Source organism: Argiope bruennichi, chromosome 11 (genome assembly GCF_947563725.1).
Source record: "Argiope bruennichi chromosome 11, qqArgBrue1.1, whole genome shotgun sequence".
In the NCBI taxonomy this organism is placed as follows: Eukaryota; Metazoa; Arthropoda; class Arachnida; order Araneae; family Araneidae; genus Argiope; species Argiope bruennichi.
The window spans coordinates 9,723,894-9,744,824 of record NC_079161.1 but is presented as its reverse complement, the minus strand read 5'-3'; the positions used below and the strand labels follow the sequence as shown (position 1 = coordinate 9,744,824).

The 20,931-nt window shown below is 25.8% G+C and overlaps 1 protein-coding gene across 1 annotated transcript; it reads right to left on the bottom strand.

The window, feature by feature from the left end:
• Positions 1-1,530: 1,530 nt before the first annotated feature.
• Positions 1,531-20,919, bottom strand: LOC129957248 (T-complex protein 1 subunit eta-like). The gene is made up of 12 exons (XM_056069497.1): positions 20,795-20,919; positions 15,655-15,808; positions 13,683-13,789; positions 12,766-12,891; positions 11,610-11,662; positions 11,215-11,386; positions 10,223-10,387; positions 8,728-8,861; positions 6,274-6,426; positions 5,453-5,604; positions 4,360-4,548; positions 1,531-1,771 (listed from the first exon to the last, which is right to left on the bottom strand). The coding sequence occupies exons 1-12, from the start codon at positions 20,801-20,803 to the stop codon at positions 1,554-1,556; spliced, it is 1,632 nt and encodes a 543-aa protein (XP_055925472.1). The 5' UTR covers positions 20,804-20,919; the 3' UTR covers positions 1,531-1,553.
• Between the last annotated feature and the right edge of the window lie 12 nt (positions 20,920-20,931).

The following is a 20,931-nucleotide window of genomic DNA, read 5'->3' as shown; positions in this document are numbered from 1 at the left end:
AATTAGGATTATGCAATAATACTGAACATTTTAAAATTCTAATGACTTAACACGAATATCTGAATCTTACAATAAGAATTAACTTCTCCCCATTCAAAAAATATATTTCTTCAAAAATTGAAAATCCATTCTGTGCAACTCTTGTTTGTTTTCTAAAAAAATAAGATCCTGAAGAATACAATACCCCCCCCCCTCATTCAAATTTCAATATGTATTTTTCTCATATAAAATATAACATACAAAAGCCGGAGGAAATTAAATGTGTATTATCAAAAGACATTTCTATCATTTTTAAAAGAACATAAAAAACTATGAAAATTTAGATTCTTCTTATTGCTAATTTTAAATCTATGAAAAGAATTTTAAATTTGTGGAATCTTATGTATATGGGTTTCCATAAAGTATATGCTAATTAAAAATTATGTTTTGAAAATAAACATAGCAGACATATATGACAAATCATAGCGATTCCAACATTTATCATATTAGGATAAATAATAAAAATTGATCTAATAATTTGAAATTTATTTTTCAAAATTATTTTTATTTGAGATATATTTATCAAAATATTATTATAAGTAAGACTTTTGAAAAATTCTTAAAAAAATGCTTAGCACATATTACTAATTCTCCATAATATTTTTAAAGGAAATCCCAATATCATTGTGTAGAAATAATTATAAAATATGTTTTCCTTCAATTCAAGTAATAGTTCAATAATAAAAAGACAACAACAATCTTTTTCATGAATCATATTAATACTATGCTATCAGCAAGTCTAATTGGAATTCTATTGGTAGGATTGATTCCGATCATTAGATCAGATATTTTTTTTGTAGAATTAAAATGGTGTTTCAGAACTTGATTCTTGAGAAATTAAATGCTACCAAATTAACTTAATAAGAGTTATTGACAAGGTTATTTAATCATAATTATATTAATAATCATTTTGAAGAGAAAACTTTAAAGCAATTTTCAGTACATATTAATTGTGAAACTACATAAAGTCAATCTAAGACCAAGCCAAGGTTCAAGTGTTCTAAAAACAATTTCAATGTTAATGTAAAATTCAACATCTTTCAGATCTAAGAGATTAATTGATTGTAAAGTTTCTTATATCTATTATAATAACAAATGAAGTAAAACAAAATTGCAGAAAGTTATTACTTTTATTCATGTTATATTATAGCCAGCATAGAAAGTGATGACAAAGAGAAAATAAAATTCAGTTAAATTTCAGCAACAGAAAACAAAATGACTTATTACTTGATTATTCTGCAATAATATCAGATGAATGACCCATTTAAGAAATGCAAAGTGACAAGTTCAGCAACAATAAATACATAGATTTGTTCTTGTAGTTCAAAAGATGAAGCAAATTTCTCTATTTTATGAATGCAACAAACTGACTTTACAAGTATCATAATGCATAATGAAAAAGGATTTTTTTTTAATAAACATACACAGCATTCATTATCACATGTGTTAGTCAAGAGATTTTAGAAACCATGAAAATGAAATTTTTCTTAAAAAAAAAATCATTAGCACTGGGTTTAGAATGGTCGTCCTCTTCCCCTGCCTGGAAGGGGACCTGGTGGAGTAACATTAGATTTTGGATTTTTAATGGTTTCATCTAAAGAAATAATAAGACAAGCAGCTTCAGTAGCTGCTGTTAAGGCATTAATTTTCACAACAGCTGGTTCCCAAACACAAGCTTCAAAATTGTCAGCTATATCTTCATTATGAATATCAACACCGTACCACAAACCACCTGAAAAAAAATTAAATAGATGTAATACTACACAAAAAGGAGGATAACAAGCATAAACTATCAAATAACTAATACACAAGTATGATATCTAATACTGCAACTAAAGTACATCAATAAACCAAAAGTTTAAAAACTAATGTTACTTAACTAACTTAAAAGATAAATGTACTACCTTTTAAAATTTAAACTCAAACAAACAAACAAAAATGTAGCTAATTTATTGATGCTAAAAGAAATACGCACATGAAATTTTTCGAGGACTGCGCAAAACATTTTGTAGTTATTTTATAAGCTGGAATACTGTGCCACTAGACATCTGAGAAAATGATTAAGCAGACATACTAATGGATGCAAATTCATTAAAAAATGTTAATCTAATAAGAATTTTCAACTTCTGATCAGTATTTTGCAGAATGTAGGAAAAAATGCAAGAAATAAATCTTCATTTACATTTACACAAACGAATTGGAAACAGTATACCATTTTAAAATGCTTAAAAAACCTCTATTCTTCTTTGCCTTATTGGTTAGTTTATTCACAAACTTCTGTATACAGAAATCACGTCCAGTTTTGATCAAAAATCACTTATTCCTTTTCTCATTTTGAGATAGTGATTTTTTGCTTGTCTATGTATTCAGATTTTGTTTGTTTTTCCCCCCTTCCTGTATCTAATCTAAATTTCTTTACGTTGTGAAAGTTCTGTACCCCACCATATTTTTTTTAAAAATCATTTCAAAATCAAATTTTTCTTTTTGAAGGTTCTCAATCTCAACTTTATTTAAGGAAGGAAAACCCCCTTTCAGCTATGGCTTGGATATGTGATAGTATTTTTGAAATTTTATTTACCTTCATTTAATTTCTGATCAGATTTAGAGTATTTAAATATCTTAATAAAGAATGATCAGTCCTATCTCTAAATGACTGGCACTCCTCAAAATCAATTAAATTCCATACACAATCGAAAAGTTGTTAAATTCTATAAAATTACAAGCCTATTCTTTTTCTTGCAGTCACTTGCAATTCACAAAAGCAAAAAACAATAAAAAAAAGCTTTTACTTTATTATATTTCCAGATGTTTGAATATTCACCTCATATCTAAATAATTCATAATGCAATAGATGAGATGAATCAAAAATTAAGATATGTTGGAAAATAATGATTATAAAGTATTAAAATGTTAACTTAAAATAAATGTTATATTAAATGACTATAAAATAACATTTTATAATTCCATAAATATTTTATTCTCTAAAAAGACCAATTTCAATTTCTGCTGGCTAGATAAAATTATTAAAAAAATGCACTGCAATAAATGAATTACAGATAACGACAAGCAAAAATGCAAAAAAGTCCCATCTTTCAACCTATATAAGCATCTGTTTCTGATGCAAGTTTAAAATGTTACAAATTCTTATAGAGACTATTATTATAATTAATAAACATAATAAAAAAACATAAAAATTTTCTATTAACAAATTATTTTGTCATTACAAAACAGTATTAAAGAAGCAATAAAAAAATATGAAATAAAATATTAACACAATGCAAAAAATAATTAAAATTTATGATATAAGCAACTTTTTAATGAAACAATTTAAAATACAATTAATTATTTTTACTAAGATGGGACAGATAACTGAATAAAGAGGATAAATCAATATTTTGGAATCCTCCACTTTAAATTTGAATTACTAACAACTGATGAAAAATTGTGACAATTTTCTTTGCAGACTTTTGCAAAAAGGTAACATGCAAAAAATATTTGTATAGAATAGTAACAACTATTCTAATTTAACAATAATGAATTTTTAAACCATTTTTATTATTTCTACAAACATTTTATCATATGGTTTTCCTCTAAATTTTTTGTAAATAGCATTTTTAGTTCCTTACTTTAATTCACCACATTTTTTGTGAACTATTAGCAAAAGTCTGTTGAGATATTAAATATCATAGTAAATATGTTGAAAATTATATAAACCATTAATTTTATTAGCATTTTTCAGTCCACCTAACATCTTGTTAAATATGTTATTAAAACGTGAGAAAAATGCACTGACCTAATTTTAATGTTGGAAATTAATCAAGCATATTGTATAAGAATTAAGAATGTGAAATTACTGAATTTAGGCAATGTGAATTAAACACTATAAGAAAACGGCAACTTCATTTGCAAACAAATATGTTCTCCTTGACATGAGAAGTTCATGCATAAGGCTACTAAGACAACAGTTTACATGACTATCCTAATTTGGACTTTAAAAACTTCCTATTGAGGAAACATAAATAAGTTAAGCAAAAGAGAAATCAACAGAAATTAAATACAATCAACATTCTTGCTGAACCAGTTGGTCACTACAGGTAATAAAAACCCTTAAATAATAGATACCCAAAATTGACATGCATAAAATGACCTCAATAAACAAAAGTTGAATAAATATTTGCATTTCATTAATATAGGAATTTTTAAAAATTTACCTTACAAAATGCATAATAAAATTTTATTTCAATCTAGCCACTGTACGCTAACACTATCCAGCAAGATAATGTAAAGCTAATAGAAAATATAATTTAAACAACAATTTACCAGTAGCATGTTTCTGACGAAGCATATTCAAAATATTTGTGGAATCAAACCCCGCATTGTCACTAAGTTGTCTTGGAATAACTTCTAAAGCTTTGGCCATAGTTCCTATAATTAGCTGCTCCTTTCCTTTGATAGTTCTTGAATAATCACGCAAAAATTTGGAAAGTTCCATTTCTATTGCTCCACCCCCTATTAAAAAATACACAAAAAATAGAGACATCAATAATAATTTATACAGTAATTAAAGTTAAAAATGCTCCATCATAGCAACAGTAAATAATTTCATATTTCTTAAACGAAACATCCCCCCCCCCAAAAAAAAGTCTTCTAACATGTAATTGCAAATTATACTACAACAGAAAACAACTTCTGAAAATAATAATATAGTGATTTCAAATCTTTTTAATTCATTATACAAAAATATAATAATTACGACATTACAAAGATTTCAGCCTGATATCTATAATTGTTCTGCAGTCACTACCTGAAAGCTAATCAATGCAGACATTATTATTCTTAAACAAGATTATCATAATTTTAATTTAAAATATGCAAGTGAATGAAAATATTCATGAATTCATATAAAATTATGATTTTTTTTTCTTTTTAAACCTTCCGTTACTCTAAAGTGCTTATATTGTTTTTACATCATAACAAAATACAGCTAAAAAATCTTTCATTCGTGTACTGAATTCAGCCTGAATACATCAATTAATTAATTTGCTCAGTATCAAGCTTTAAATAACAGACCAATCCCCCCCCTCCAATAATAATAATAATTATTATAATGAAACCAAAGTTGCTAGAATACCAAACAAATCATTCTAAGAAATTTTAGGTTTAAAAAAACATTTTCTAAGCAAAAATTATCAGAAGACCATATCATTTTTGTTTGAAATTCATTCTCTTCCAATTAGTTGTGCAATTTTTTTCTTGGATTTACAGGAAATTAAAAGAAATCATTGAAATGTTAAAATACTATAAATCAGATTTGCCAAAATGTTCATAATAAACAGCTAACTGATTCAGCTAAAACGAAATATATATAATATGATAATTTCAAATGTTAGTAAGAATTCATAGGTGAACTAACCTGCAACAACTAAGTCATTTTTAAGAGCTCTCCTAACTATCATAATAGCATCATGAAGTGATCTCTCACATTCTTCAATAAACTGTTCAGCTCCACCTCTCAGAATTAAAGTAACAGTTTTTGTATTGGGACAGCCAGTAAACAAATTAAACCTGTAGGAACAAACTTCAATTAATTTAAACACGAAAACTGGACATAAATGACATTTAACAACTGATAATACATGCCTAATAAAATGTAATTTGCAAGAAGAAATGGATCAATTTACCACATCCTTAAAAAAACTAATCTTTCCCCTACATAATGAGCCTACTAAAAGTCAGCAATATTACAACAGAAGTAAGTAAGAGAACAATCTTTATAAAATTTTTACCATAACCATAATATAAATTTCAAAATAAATATGAAAATGAAGCAACATTTCATCACAATAAAATTCAATTAAAAATGGTTATTAAATAAATTTAAACAAACTTTTAAAAAATTATACATTAACAGTTGACATAATTATTTCTCATAACATCTGAAAAAGATTTAAGATGGCATGAAAAGCAGCTATGTTGTTTTATAAAAGAAAATGTATAATTAATGTTACATAAGATATTATGCAACTCCTATATACATATAAATAATCCTCCAAAATGAGAAAATCCAAATTTTTGGGAAAAATGACAAAACAGTTTTATCAATTCAGCAAGCATATTTGATTTTAAAATCTATACATCTAGTTATTCTACTGATATTTATCAAGTACAATTCCACTTATCATATGAATAAATGAACAAACAATTTTTAAATGAAAAGGCAATTGGATAAATTACCTTTCACCTCCAATTTGTTTCTCTTCAAAAACTTCACAAGTTCCCAAGGCACTGTCAGTTATATCGTAACATGTGGACAGAACAGCTCCACCACAAGCTTTCATGGTTCTTTTCAAATCATCTTCAGGAACACGACCAGCACAAAACATATCCCTGAAAGGCAAAAAAAAAAAAAAAATTGTAAATAATAAAATTAATCATTCATACACCTCTTCCAGGCTACTCGCCCCACATGAAGATATAATTCAATTTTTTTCTTATTTAAATAAATTCTATCTATTTATCTATTTAATAATTACTAAATATCTAATGAACCTCAGAATTTTAATCCCACAGAAAGAAGTTGCCCTAACCATTTAAATTAGAATAAATCCTAATTTAAAAATAGCAAAATGCATATGAACCAATGAACTCAGAGGTTATTATCAGTTTTAAGGGCTGATGAAAAATGAAGGTAATTAAAATTCAAGTAAAACTGATCAACTACAAGTCCTACTCAATTGATTTTTAATCCAAAGGAAAATTCATAGACATTAATTCACAATCTTCTTCATAAGCACAAGCCCCTTGCAGATCTTGGCTGCCTCAACTACACGCACTTTCCAGCGCTTTCTACCCCCCGCAACTCCTATCCAGTTCTTTATCCTCAGAACACCCAGGTCTCTTTCCGCATCATCCAGCCATCTAGTTGGAGATCTTCCTCAGGCCCAGGATTTTTAAAAGTGGTTATTTTCAGGGCTTCTCTAGATATGGCCGAGCTATCTTAACCTATTGCTCTGGGAACTAGTGTTATCTGTGGTTGCCTATAGAATTTGTATAATTCAAAATTGAATCTAATTTGCCAACATCCTCTCTCTAGTACTGCTTCATTTCTTTCTCTCGAACATGTTCAGAGAATGCTGAGTGTCCAAGTTTCACTTGCATAGAGCAGAGCAGGCATAATAAGAGTCTTATAAATTTTTATTAATTCACAGTAATAAACAGAATAACCATCTATTGCAGTTTGAAATAATTGTTTTTCTTTAATATTAAATTTTTTTTCATTCAGCAATTAAAAGCTTTTGGTGCAAACCTTAGAATAGCTTACTTAAATATAATCATGATTAATGGACAGGTAAATTCTCAAGATATTAACTTAAAGCAAATGTAAGAACCTAAGATTTTTTAAAAAACATAATTGTTGATTTCAGGCTTTAATGACATATTGCTATTTTAGCATATTTTCATTTAAAAAAAAAAGGATTTGGGTACATTTTATTTTCTAAAATGTGTTAATTTTAAAATCAAGCACATCTATTACTTGAATAGTAATGTGTTTTCAGATACATGTAAATACTATTAGCAAAAGCATCATATTTATTTCATTTTCCCCTTCTTTTCAAAAATTGCCAGAGATATACAAGAAAAGAATAGATATAGGAAACTGTTTCAATACACAAAAATATAGAAAAGGGTCTTTCAGTTTTAATCTATCCCCAGTTGATTTCATAATTTAACTCATAATTCAATAAAGACTGGGCTCTTTTTTTACTGTTCTTAAAATGATATGAAATGGGAAAAATAGGTCAAAACATTTACCAATAAAATATTTTTTATTATCAAGAATTATATATTTTTATTTTCATGTTCATTTATGGAAAAAAAATTAATATTTAAAGAAAAGTTCTATTTATATTTTATAATAGAACATACACATATCTGAAGCTCATTTCTTTATTTATAAACTATTTAAAAAAATCTGATTTACAAAGATTGATGAATTAACATTTCCACATATTTTTATTAGCATGTTATTTAGACTAAAAAAATAATTGTAATTTAAAAAAAATTGAAACAAAAAATATTTTTTTCAGAATAATTTTAGAAATATCAGAGTAACTAACTAGAAACTGATAGGGTAAGGTGAAGTAAAGAGAATTATCAACAGAAAACAATGTTTTAGTCAAACTTATTATTTTATTTGTAAGAGAATTCCTTTTCGGTCTATCATAAGCAATATTTTTATATTAAATTGTTTGAATAGGCAACATTCTTTTAGTGTGAATTGGCATATTTCTGAATTTGTCTATGAAACCTTATATAGTTTATCTACATTTTTTGTTATTTAAAGAAGTTAACAAAACTTTGATGATGCATTGTCTATTTTTATTCCCTAGAAATATAAATATATACCTATTGAAGTTTTATTTATTTTGGAAGTTTATTAGTCTGACTTCTATACAGAGATCATTGAGAGTATCTAATTTTATTCTATGTCTAATAGAATGTTGCTTAATGTTATTCACAACACAAAATCAAAGTTATTTTATTATCAAATATAGTAATAATTTGAACATTGACCAATTCATTATCCTACAAATATTAAGATTTTATATTTCTTTGGTTTCAGTTTTCGGAATTATAGTACAAAATAAAATTTTAAAATTTACTCATTAATTTAGTATAGTGGCTTACCTATCAGCAAAATATTGAGTAGCTACATCTCCAATTGGCAGTTTGGAAAGAACAACTTTTGCACCACTTTCATGAATTTTCTGCAGTTTTCTGTACAAGATCTCCCACTCCGCATCAACAACATTTTGATATTCCTAAAAAAAATTATACATTTTAACAATAACAATTCAAGCACAGTATATTACTTACAAGAATAACATTCTAATTTTACTTTGTCAAAACTTTCATATCTAAGTTCCATAAAATAAAATACAATAGATGTAAAATAACTCTATTAAAAACTGTTAAACCTCATATTTCTATTGTCCGCTGCTATATTTTACTGCACTTAATGTTTTTCATTTCTTTTTACAGAATTTTCCTTCATTCTCTGATAGTCCTACCCCCCCCCCCCTGCAAACAGTAAAAATCATAATGAAGAAAGCAAAGGAATAACGCCAATTTTTGTTTGTTTGTTTATCAATGTCATATGGTATTTTCTTTTGTTGAATTCATATTATTTAATACAAGGAAAATGAAGAAAAAGAAAGAAGATAAGAAAAGTATGAATTCAAATATCATATCTGAAAATAATATAATATTTAGAATGCATCATTCTTATCTTAGATTCCCTGATAAGCATAAAATTTCTAAAAGATATCTTATTTGTCATTTCATCTATAATAAACAGTTTCCAATCTTTTCCAAACAAAAAATCTCAAAACATATTCTTGCATATTTTAGTATATTCAACTGGTTCATATTTTGCATAATGACATTAAAAAATTTATGAAATCTGAGGAATTATTCAGAACTTGTATTTAATCACATGAACACCTATAAATATGTTGATATATTTCATCATTAAAAAATCTATGTAATTAAATAAAAGCTTCACATTGTGTAGTACATAACACATTCTATATGAAGAAAGCATTAATTTTGTTAAAAGACTAGAAGTGCTCAACATGCTTATCCTTAAGAAACAATATTAGAAAAATGATTAACAAAAAAAAACATGTAAATAAAACATTTTCATAAGAATTTTTTTTATTGTGGTTTGAATGACAAAAGTATTTCAAGAAAAACACTTAAGGTCATAAAATGATTTAAAAGCAAAGAGGGGAGGGGACATTTTATTAAAATATTTTATCAGTCATTAATCATTTTAAAATGCCTACCCATAATATTAAGCAATTGAATGAATCTATAACAGATGCAGTTTTTCTTCAAAATTCTTTTTGAAAATAACTTTTCTTTCAAACCTAACATTTGAAAGTCAATGTTTCAAAATTTTGAAAGCATAATATAAAAAAATTTAGTCTGCAAATATAATAGTTTTTGAAAATTAGACAAATAATAATTATGAAACCAAACTTTCAAATTTGATATAAGAATGGGAGGAAACAATATAAAAGCATTACTATTAAACTATGATTTTAGGTTTAAAAAAATTAATAAAAAAAGTTCCAAATAATAACTGTCATACAAAAAAATATAAATAAGATAAATTTACCTGCACACTCTCCACCCTTATTTCAGCATTTTCTTTTTCAGACTTCAATTCCAGTTCTACATTTAAGAGAACAATTTTTGGATTCAAGTATTTTTTAGGTTGCATTTCAAATCCAGCATAAGAGAATGTCTTCTTGAAGGCTACACCAGATATTAACATAGAATCCTAAGAAATTTTAAAAGCTCAAAATAAATATTTTCCCAAGTAAATAACATATTTACATTTATATTGTAAATAGATGAAGCAGGATAATATTTTTGAAAAGAAAATGAATGCAACTTTAATTTCTATATCAAAGTTCATAGCTGACAGAATCCTTTCTATAATTGAGCTTTGTTCAGATTGACAGCTTGTAAGCGAGATCTATATATTTCAGCAATACTTTGTTTGAAACAAATAACAAATTGTACGTAAGTGAAAAATACATATCATTAAAATACAACCTGAAGCTAATTTTACTTTGTGGTCATAAATCAAGAAACCACTGAGCCCTTAAAAGTCAATACCTATTAACATAACCAAATGCTATGCAGAACTTTTCTACAGAAAATAACAAATAACATTCATCTGTTGCTTTGAAAAATGCTTCAGAATAAGAAAGTTTAGTATATAAAAATTTAATGATTAATTAATACGTTAAAGATATGACACATAGATTCACAAGATATATGTATTTAAGAGATCATTATTTTTTAGATCATAACATGTATCTTCTACAATTCACTTTAAGAACCTCTTCTTTGTTTTTCACATTTTGTTTTCTTTTACAAAATAAGTAGAAAAAATGTTATAGTCGTTAATAAGAAAATAACCAAAATTACAATTCTCTTATTAGATATCAAAGGTACTGATATTCAAAACTGCAATGATCTAGAACGACACATATAATGTGCAACAGACTATGGAAAGAAATATTCATTCTATAGAGTAAAAATCAAATGAGTTTTAAAGTAGATAAATTTATTGATAAAACTATATACTATAAAACTAACCTCCATAGCTCCACCTTGAATTTTTTTTATTCCAATCATATTCAGAGGAAGAAGTTCATCAAGCTGCATGACAGCATCAACAACAATTCTTGCAAAAAACTCTTTTTGTGAGGCAACTAATTTAGAGCTTAATGTGGTCATGGCACATTTTTCTAGAAGAGCTCTTTGTTTTCTATGAAAGAAGTCTAAAATCAATAAATATAATAAACCAAGTCCTAAAAACCATTTGAATATATATCAATGACATTTGCTAAAATACCACTGAAATGAAATGAAGTAAAATTTAACAATTTTTTTCATCTCATAATAAATCAAAATATTAAAGTGACATATAATAAATAGAATAGTTATGATATTTATTTGAATGCTAGTAATGATAAAAACTTAGAACTTACTGTGGATCACCCTTTTCGACTTTTACTGCTATTTCATTCATTTTTGCAACAGCCTAAAATAAAGAAATAACAATTAGCCTTGAAAAAACAATATGATTACATAAATAACGTTAAAAAAACAATTATAAGAGGTTACTGACATGTTATCTATGTTTATTATCTGTTATCTTTGTTAAGTTGGAAAAATTACAAAGACATCTTTCAAAATTATCTTTAGACTGAGCGAAAAATTAACAGCTGCAAAAAATTAAAGAAATTTATTTCCAAAGCAAGTATATCACATTTCATAATAAAATATTATGCCTCCATTTGAATAACTGAAAATCAAAATAATATAAAAGATTTTAAGGGTAATAATAATAAAGGGTAATTTAAGGGTAATAATAATAAGGTTAAAAATTTAACAAATCAAAAGTTTTGAAACATTCCTTCATTTATAAGTGTAATAAAAATATTTTAATAATCTCCTACTTTTTAATCTTTGATTTATAAGCGATTATAAAAATATAAAGGAATTATGGAACCAAACTTTTTTCAAATTACTGCTAGCACAGAATCAGTAATTAATTACTGATATTAATATCTAAATGTGTTAAAATAATTATTGTCATAAAGAACATACAAATGTACAAAATTTTAAAACTTTAAGTAAAGACAAAAAATTGCCAACAAAATTATATCTTTACAAACATCAAACAAATCAGGAACTTAAAAAGATTGCATTTCCCATTTTCTTAAAAACAAATGGATTTATGTAAAGCATTAAACTACTGAAAAGTAAATATTCAAATAATAAAAATATAATTTCCCAATCTGAATAATCTATTTCTCTTAACAACTGACAGGTAATAATAATAATAAAAAAGAATGATTCTGATTCTTACCAAGAGTGGAAAATTCAATTTTCCAATAGGAAATAAATAATAATACACTTGTCTTTAAACTATGATTTTTAAAACACAATAAATACAGAAAAACGGAGATTTTTCATAAAACTTTTCACTTCGAGAAGGGGATATTACAATTTAAAAATCGTGTTATCTTGAGTGAAATTATTAACCAACAAAAGGAAAATTACTTTTGCATAATTAGAATTCCGTGAAAAAGAATATTTTATTATAATTTTCAGATCATTTAAAATTTAGCAAAGAATTACCATTTTTAATGCAGTACGAAGACTTCTTATCATAATCTGAGGATGAATACCATCTTCAATCAATGGTTTGCATTGTTTGAGGATTTCAGCAGCTAACAATGTAACAGTAGTAGTTCCATCACCAACCTATAAGAAAGAAATTTTATTAACACCTTAATTTATGGAAATAAAATTCAAGAGCAGTAGTGTGTGTGTGTATATATATATATATAGATAGATAGAGAGAGGGAGAGAGAGAGAGAGCTTCAACTAAAAACTATAATATTATAATCATGCACTTTTAATTATATTAAGGCATTAAACTTTCCATAACAAATATAATTTTGCCAAAATTAAAAACTTTTTAATTTCATGTTTAAAGGCAAGTTTAAAAACAATTAAAAATTATTTTTAATTAAAAAGAATTTTAAAAATATATTAATCATTAGAATATAATAGGGACTAAGTTACTATTCAAAAGGTATAAAAAGTTGATTTCACAAATTATTTCTAAATCACTTAATGGAAAATAAAATAGAATTAATACTTTTATATATAAAAATAGTATATCAGCAATTGAACTTTTGACAAACTTAACAAAGAGTCAGTCACGGAGGGAAGATACATAAAATATAATGACTTCTGATTTAACCCATTTTAGTGGCATAAAGTCACAAAGGAAAATTCACCATTCAAAAAACAAAAGCAATAAATTTAGTTAAAGATACAAATACTTTACAGAGAATATTAGATCAGTATATTATTCAAGGATTTGTTGAAAACCTCATTAGCTTAAGAGTAAGAAAATTATTCAAACCTCAATTGTAATATAGAAATGATTTTCTTAAAAACTATATATATTCTTTATACACTTGTTAAAATGCATAATGTTGGACACCAGAATTTCATGTCTCATTTCAATTAATCATATTACAAACCTCAGCATCTTGAGCTTTTGCTATGTCCACTAAAGTACGAGCCGCAGGATGTACAACATTCAATTCTTTCAAAATAGTAGCGCCGTCATTTGAAATTATAGTTTTTCCTATAATAAATATTATTATTATAAATTATATTATTCTTATAATATTAATAAATATTACATTCACACTCAACTGAAGATTTGTAAGGATATTTCAAAATAAATAGAAAAAAACTTTTACAAAATTCCAGCATTTTACGAAGCTTTGAACATGTTTTTGTATACTTAAAATATTTCTTCCAGATTTTTCGCAAAATTATTTAAAATTATAGATCACACTTTTGATCAAATGGTTACACTGTCTTGATTGGGATATATATTGCAAACAATGATATATTTCAGTTTTTGCAAAAGTGTATACTTTTGGACTGTTTATGTGTTTTCCTCAGCAGAAAAATCTAAGATGCTATTTTTTTTCCGAATTGGATAATAATTGGGGGAGGGGGGGAGGGGGGATTTTAAAAAACAATTTTGATCAAAAATCTAAATTATTTCAAAGACAGAATCGGAGAAGATTCAGTCAGAATGAAGAAATTTAATATATAGAAGCACTGCCAATTAATTTTGCTACCGAGATACAGCTGACTACTCAGAATGCTCTATTATAATTGCTCAAGTATAATTTAAAATATAATAAAAATATTGATTAAACTTGATAGACATGGCAAAATTAATTTTATTAATACCTCACATCTTTGGTTAACATTATGTTGATTAATTTTGATGAAATTTATGTTATTAAAATAGGAGAAAAGAAGAGAATTAAATTTTGATTTTTAAACATCTTAGCTGTATAATTTTTGTTTCCTAATATTTAATATTTTCACACACACACAGATATATATCTAATTTTAGAAATTATTTATTTATTTATTTATTATTTTAGCTTTTAGGGGTACAGAAAAATAATTTCATAAGAATTATTTTTAAGAATTAATAACTAATTTGCTAAGAATTTTGAACTTTTCAAATTCTGGTTAATTAATAGCAGACATTATTCACTTCAAATAAATCATATAAACTATTTGTGGATAATATTTAAAAGCCACTGAAATGACTTTAAAAAAAATTGGATGTATAGACAAAGTTGCAACATGTTCTTCTTAGTCATATATAAGAATAAAAATGTAAATATCTGTCTGTTCAAATCTTAAACCTCTCAGCTGCAAAGTTCTTCACCCACTGCTTTGAAATTTTGACATGATGTCGTAATGAAATACATACATGTTTAAATATATATTATATAAATGTTACACCTGTGATAGATAAAAACATGGTTTTAGAAAACAGCATCATCTGTTGAACAAAAAAAAGAAGCACATGCTATAGAAAATATTTTACAATTCCATTACAATGTTTCAAATCACACAGTTAAATCGAATTTACAGATTATAATTTATTTTCATTTTGATTCAATATGTCATATGACAGCGCATTGGAATTGATCTTTTACTATAGCGTTCATTTCACGAGTATACTTTATTTTTTCATTATTATTGACAGTGAAATTGAATTGTATTGATTGATTTTCATTTGGAATTAGATATCAGCCCAAATATTTTTAATGTAATCGAGTTGTCTGCTATATCAAGAATTACACATTACCCATAATTACAACCAAACATAATTGAATTAATTAATTTTAATAAATGAATTTAAAAGTAATAGAGAAAAATAAAAATTACAAAGTAAAAATTTCTATGAGCAGAGCTTCAATGAAAAAATTACTTTATGCTAAATATGCAACTGATACTGAAAAATTCAATGGAATTTCCCAGCCAAATAGTATTTATGAAAACATTTAACATTTATTAAATAATACTGAAATAAATATATATTTTCTATAATAATAATGCTTATTAAAGAAAAAATTGTTATTTTTTAAAAAGTATTGAGGAATATATTAAAGACAATGATAAACTTATTACCTTTACCACCAACAATGAGTTTGTCCATTCCACGGGGCCCCAGTGTGGTACGTACAGCTTCAGATACCACTTGGCAGGCATTGATATTGCTAATAATTTGCTGCTTGCCCTGACTGTTTTCAGTTCCTTCTTTAAGAAGGATAATAGGTCCATTCTATAGTGCAAATGTATAATCAATTATTAAAATTGTTACCCTATAAAATGCATATTGTAAAAATAAAATAAATATTGAAGTAAAAACCTGAACCTTTTATTTAACAATAAAGTAATTTTTATAATAATCAACAATTTGACTTTCACTGTTTAAGCACAGTGGACTCTATTGGGCCTTTTTACGAATTATTCACTTAGAGTTACGAAATTTTTTTATATATATGCATAAAAGTATAAATACATCAAATTTCTTTTTACAAAATAAATATTGTTTTTAAAAAATTAAAAGTTAATATAATTTTTATTAAATCTCAAAATATTCGAGGTGATACAATTTTTTCTTTATTATTGAATATAAATTTATGTGGAATAAAACTGTGAGTGATTTTGAAATTTCAATTAAATACTAATTTTTTATAAATATTTTTATACATATTTACTGAATTTTCATAAGAATTTTTAACTATCTAAAAAAACTTGAAACATAAAATGCATACCCTATTCTCTTTCAGTGATTAGCTGAAATCTTAATTATCAATTCTATTTAATTGCTTCAAAAGTTACATTGCCTGGAACATTTCAAAGATATTTAAATCTAATTAAAATATCATTTTGTGAAAAGTTATTCAAATGTATTTTTTTTTTTTTTCCCCTCTAGGACTTCAGAATATTCACTTTATGAAGCAACACATTTTATAATGCTGTTTTAGTTAAATATAAACACATATTTTGATAATGAAACAAAAATAAAACTTTCTATTTTCATCTATTTTTGCTTCTTTCTGAGTATACTGTCCCTTTAAGAAGAAAAAATGTAAGGGGCTTTATGATTTAAGGAAAGGATTTATGTAATTTATTGTTAGTTATTAAATTTATGCTCGCACATATTTTGAAGATTCTAAATACATTTTGTTTGTATGCGAGTATCTTATTCCTGCAATAATTAAGGAACATAAAAAAGGAACAAGGGTAAACATATGAAATATTACAATCTAGATGTTTGAATATCCAATAATTTTTTTTTCTTCTAAAAAAATGCATATTTGCTTATTTATTACATATAAAACCATTTAAAAATAAGAATGGAGTTGGTGCTTTAAATTCACTATGATAAGTTTCCCTCATAATGTTTTTAAAATTGGATAAAAATTTATCAAAATATAAATATTTTTAAATGTTTAGACCATTAAATATATATTATGCAGATATGTCAAAGTATATTAAGCAGCTTATTTTATGCTTTGGTGTTTGCATGTATGTGAGAATACAGACTCGCAGATAATCAATCCTCAATGAATAAGAATGAAATTGATATTTAACTATCTTTTCAATACTAAATCTGCGTATCAGATTTTATTCACCTAATACTTTACTTTTTTTGTTACGCTGTTCACTTGTTTTCAAACAATTGGATTTTGTTTTTAATTTGATTAAAAAAATATACAAATTTGGTGTAAAGGTCACATGAAATTTCATCCGTCAAGTTCAAAGCACTTTAGAATTAATATGCAGACAGATATAATTCCAAAATTGCCTTTAAACTCATAGCAGTCTAAAACACAAATTCTTCAAAAACCTTGGTTTCAAACTTTTTTGATATTTACAATATTGTTTTGTTGTATACAAGAAAGTAAAAAGTCTTTTTTCTTCTTTCTAATGAAGGTGGGCCAGTAAAGCTAAAAATCCTAATAGTAATATGAATTAGTTAACACTTTATTTTCCATAGAACACAAAAGGAAAACTATTTTCATTAAATATGCTAATAAACTTGATGCTCTAGGAGAAAAAAAACAAGGGGAAAATATTATATGTATATGTATGCAATAAAAGAATTATGTTGATAGAATTTCTATCAATTTGTACTGCAATTTTGAATGTTAATATAACATACTTTATTGTTCTTAAATTGTCTTGACTAAGAGCATAAATGTTAAAACAGCCTCAATCATGATTCATTCTAAAACTCGCTCAACCATGATTCATTCTAGTGAATTATCATAACATTGAATTATCATAGTAGTACCATAAATAATTTATCACGGTAGAACCACAAATAATGAGAAACACTGCAGTGATTTAAGCAATATACTGATAAACATACATATATAACAGGACAAGTAATGAAACAAGGTCATTTCAAAAGTCAACAGAAGCAGTACCCATCTTAAAGTAGATGGATCGATACATCAGAAGCGAAAGCACTTATGATCCTACCAAGACAAAATTTCAGTCCCTCATAATCTATTTCAATATAAACCTTTCACTACCTGATCAATGTACAGAAACATGGTTTACTTCCATTTCTGACTTGGTAAATGACCGATTTTCGAACTGCCAGAGATGTTTCATTCTATTTACAAAAATAGATCACTGAATTGTGAATTATAATTCATGGTTCATTTTTTTTAAATCCTACTTTTAGAATAAATTTAAGTGAATATTTCTAAACTCTCAGACAATGTAAATCGTTCTATACATGACTTTAATTGTTGTACCAAAGACTTCTATTTACATGAACTGTATTAGGATCTAAATTTTAGGTTTGTTCAGACCACTAGCTAAAGATCATGCTTTATTCAATAAAGACAGCTATAGAAAAAATGTGGTATTAAAAAAAAATGGAAATTTAAAATTCATTTTTATTGCTTTGAAGTACTCCTACTTCAAATTGCAGAAACAATAATTAAAAAAATCAAATTTGATAGCGCAACAGTAAAAACAATAAACATTAGAATGCTGAGTTGCCAAAAAGCAACTAATCATTGAACATAACTGGGCCAATGAAAATCTAATTTCAAGTTGAGGGGAAAAGAAGAGCAGGATAAAATATAGATTCCAAAACTCGTGTTTGAAAAAAAGATTTATTCTCAGCTATGAATTAATTTGTAGTTGTGGACTCAGCAATTCCTGAAATCTGGCTGTTTAGTTATAGTAAATTTAAAATACAATTACAGTACACTCCCGATTATCCACGGAATTGGAATTTTCGGAATATCCACGGAATAATCCGAGAAAAGCTAAAAACAGGTATAGCAAAAGAGAAAACAGTCACTCCAACTTTGAAAAATCGTTTTATGTACAATAAAACGTAAAACAAACAGCAGAAAATGTTTAATTAATGCTTAATATTTTAGTATATCATTCAAAACAAACCTAAAATGTATTTTGTTAATGAAAACAGAAAAGGGCTTTGTACTTACGAGAGGCATCAAGGATACACAGAAAAATTAATACATATGTACTGTTTTAATACTGTAATGTATTATGTAATTACAAAAGTATAACTACATCTTTTTGAAGAAATTAGTCATTTGTGTTTGCTTCTTGCTTTGGAAGCATTTTCTCTTTGCTTGGAAGCAAAAAAAAAAAAAAAAAAAAAACTTAGTGCGGCAGGCACGGATAACCCGCCCGCAGATAATCGGGAGTCTACTGTAGTTTTTTTAAATAGGAATGAATGCTAATAATAATTATTATTACAAAATAAGTAGGAATAAAAAAAAACTATATATGAATATTCAACACATATTTAGTAACATTTGCTGTAAAATAAAAGATCAATAACTTCATAAAGCCACCAGCATAGTAAAATCATTGAATATGAAATGCATGTTAATTCATATGTTTTCTTATTTTTTTCATTATCCTAAAGAAAAATAGTTAGTGACTTGGACACAAATAGAAGAATACTAATAATAAAAATCGTCCTTTTCCATTTATTCACATTGTACAGTGCATTCAAAACAATTTCTTCAATAACTTCCAAAGTGTTCATATCGTAGAGCTTTCTTAAATATTTTGTAGCAATTTATGAATCCCACCCTTTTGCAAACTGTTGTCAAATACATAATCTGAGAACATAATTTCTACTTAGTTTTTTTTTTTTAATCTTGATCCTATAACTGGAGGGAAAAATGAAACTCTGAATTAATAGAATAAGAATTGATAGAGAGAACATTATTAATACTGTCCCATTAAGAAAAAAAATGTTTGCAATAAGATAGAAGCAATTGTATCTGGTCTAAATAATTAGATGCAATATATCTAAATAATGTCATCGCTTATTTAAGAGATTTTATCTCAAAAAAATATTAACATTAAGGAAGTCTAGATCCTAGGAAGGAAAAGAATTTACCAATGAAGAACATAAGGTCACTAATTTTTAACCCTTCTAACACTAACATATAAAACGTTTTGATGAATAGGACAGCAGTATTTGAACTGTAACAACTTGTTTCAAATAGTATTCAAAACACAATACATGAACTTCTGTTCAAAAAAATTCGACAACACACAACCTTAAGAAATAATAACTAATGCCTCTTAGGTATGTAACAGACTACCAGGATCAATACAATTGACAAAAATCAATAAACTTCGTCATAAGACTAATCATAAAATCATTAACTAGACAATCTTATATTGAAGCCTTAATTTAATATAATTTGATCCAGTAGGGATTGCCAGAATACTCCGTTTTCAATACTATTCCTTAAGTAATACCAAATGTGACAGTTAAAAATAAATGTTTTACATAATATGAAAATGAATTATCTTGCATTGCTATTCATATATAACAGATAAGTTTTTTATCATTATTAGAAGATATTTAATTATAAAGAATTTGCAGGAAAAAAATATATACACAATACAATCGAGCAATAAAAATTGAAATCTCAATAATAAAATTTGAACAGATTAATACATTATGTTATGAATGAATGAGAGTTCTTTAATGATGCTGCGAAAGAAATTAGAAAAATGCAGAGTTTTAATATAAGAAAATACATTTTTATTCGTGAAATTAAATACAGATGTCTGAATCTAGAAAATTCGAAAGCTGTCAATTCGCCGGCACACATGCGATTTCACAAATGATTTTCGTTTAAAATAAAAGCTACTTTTAATCAAGAATATCATAAATTATAAAAGTGTTTAATGAAAAATATATTAATGTAGTTATAACTGTGATTATAACAGATTTTCTTACCATTTTCATTATAATTTTCCTGAGCTTTTACGGCTAACAATTATTTCTTGTTTTGATAGAGAGGAGTTGAATTGTTTAACTGCTGAATCTATCAGATTTGTAGACATGAAGAAAATTGTCATGAGTCATACTGCTTT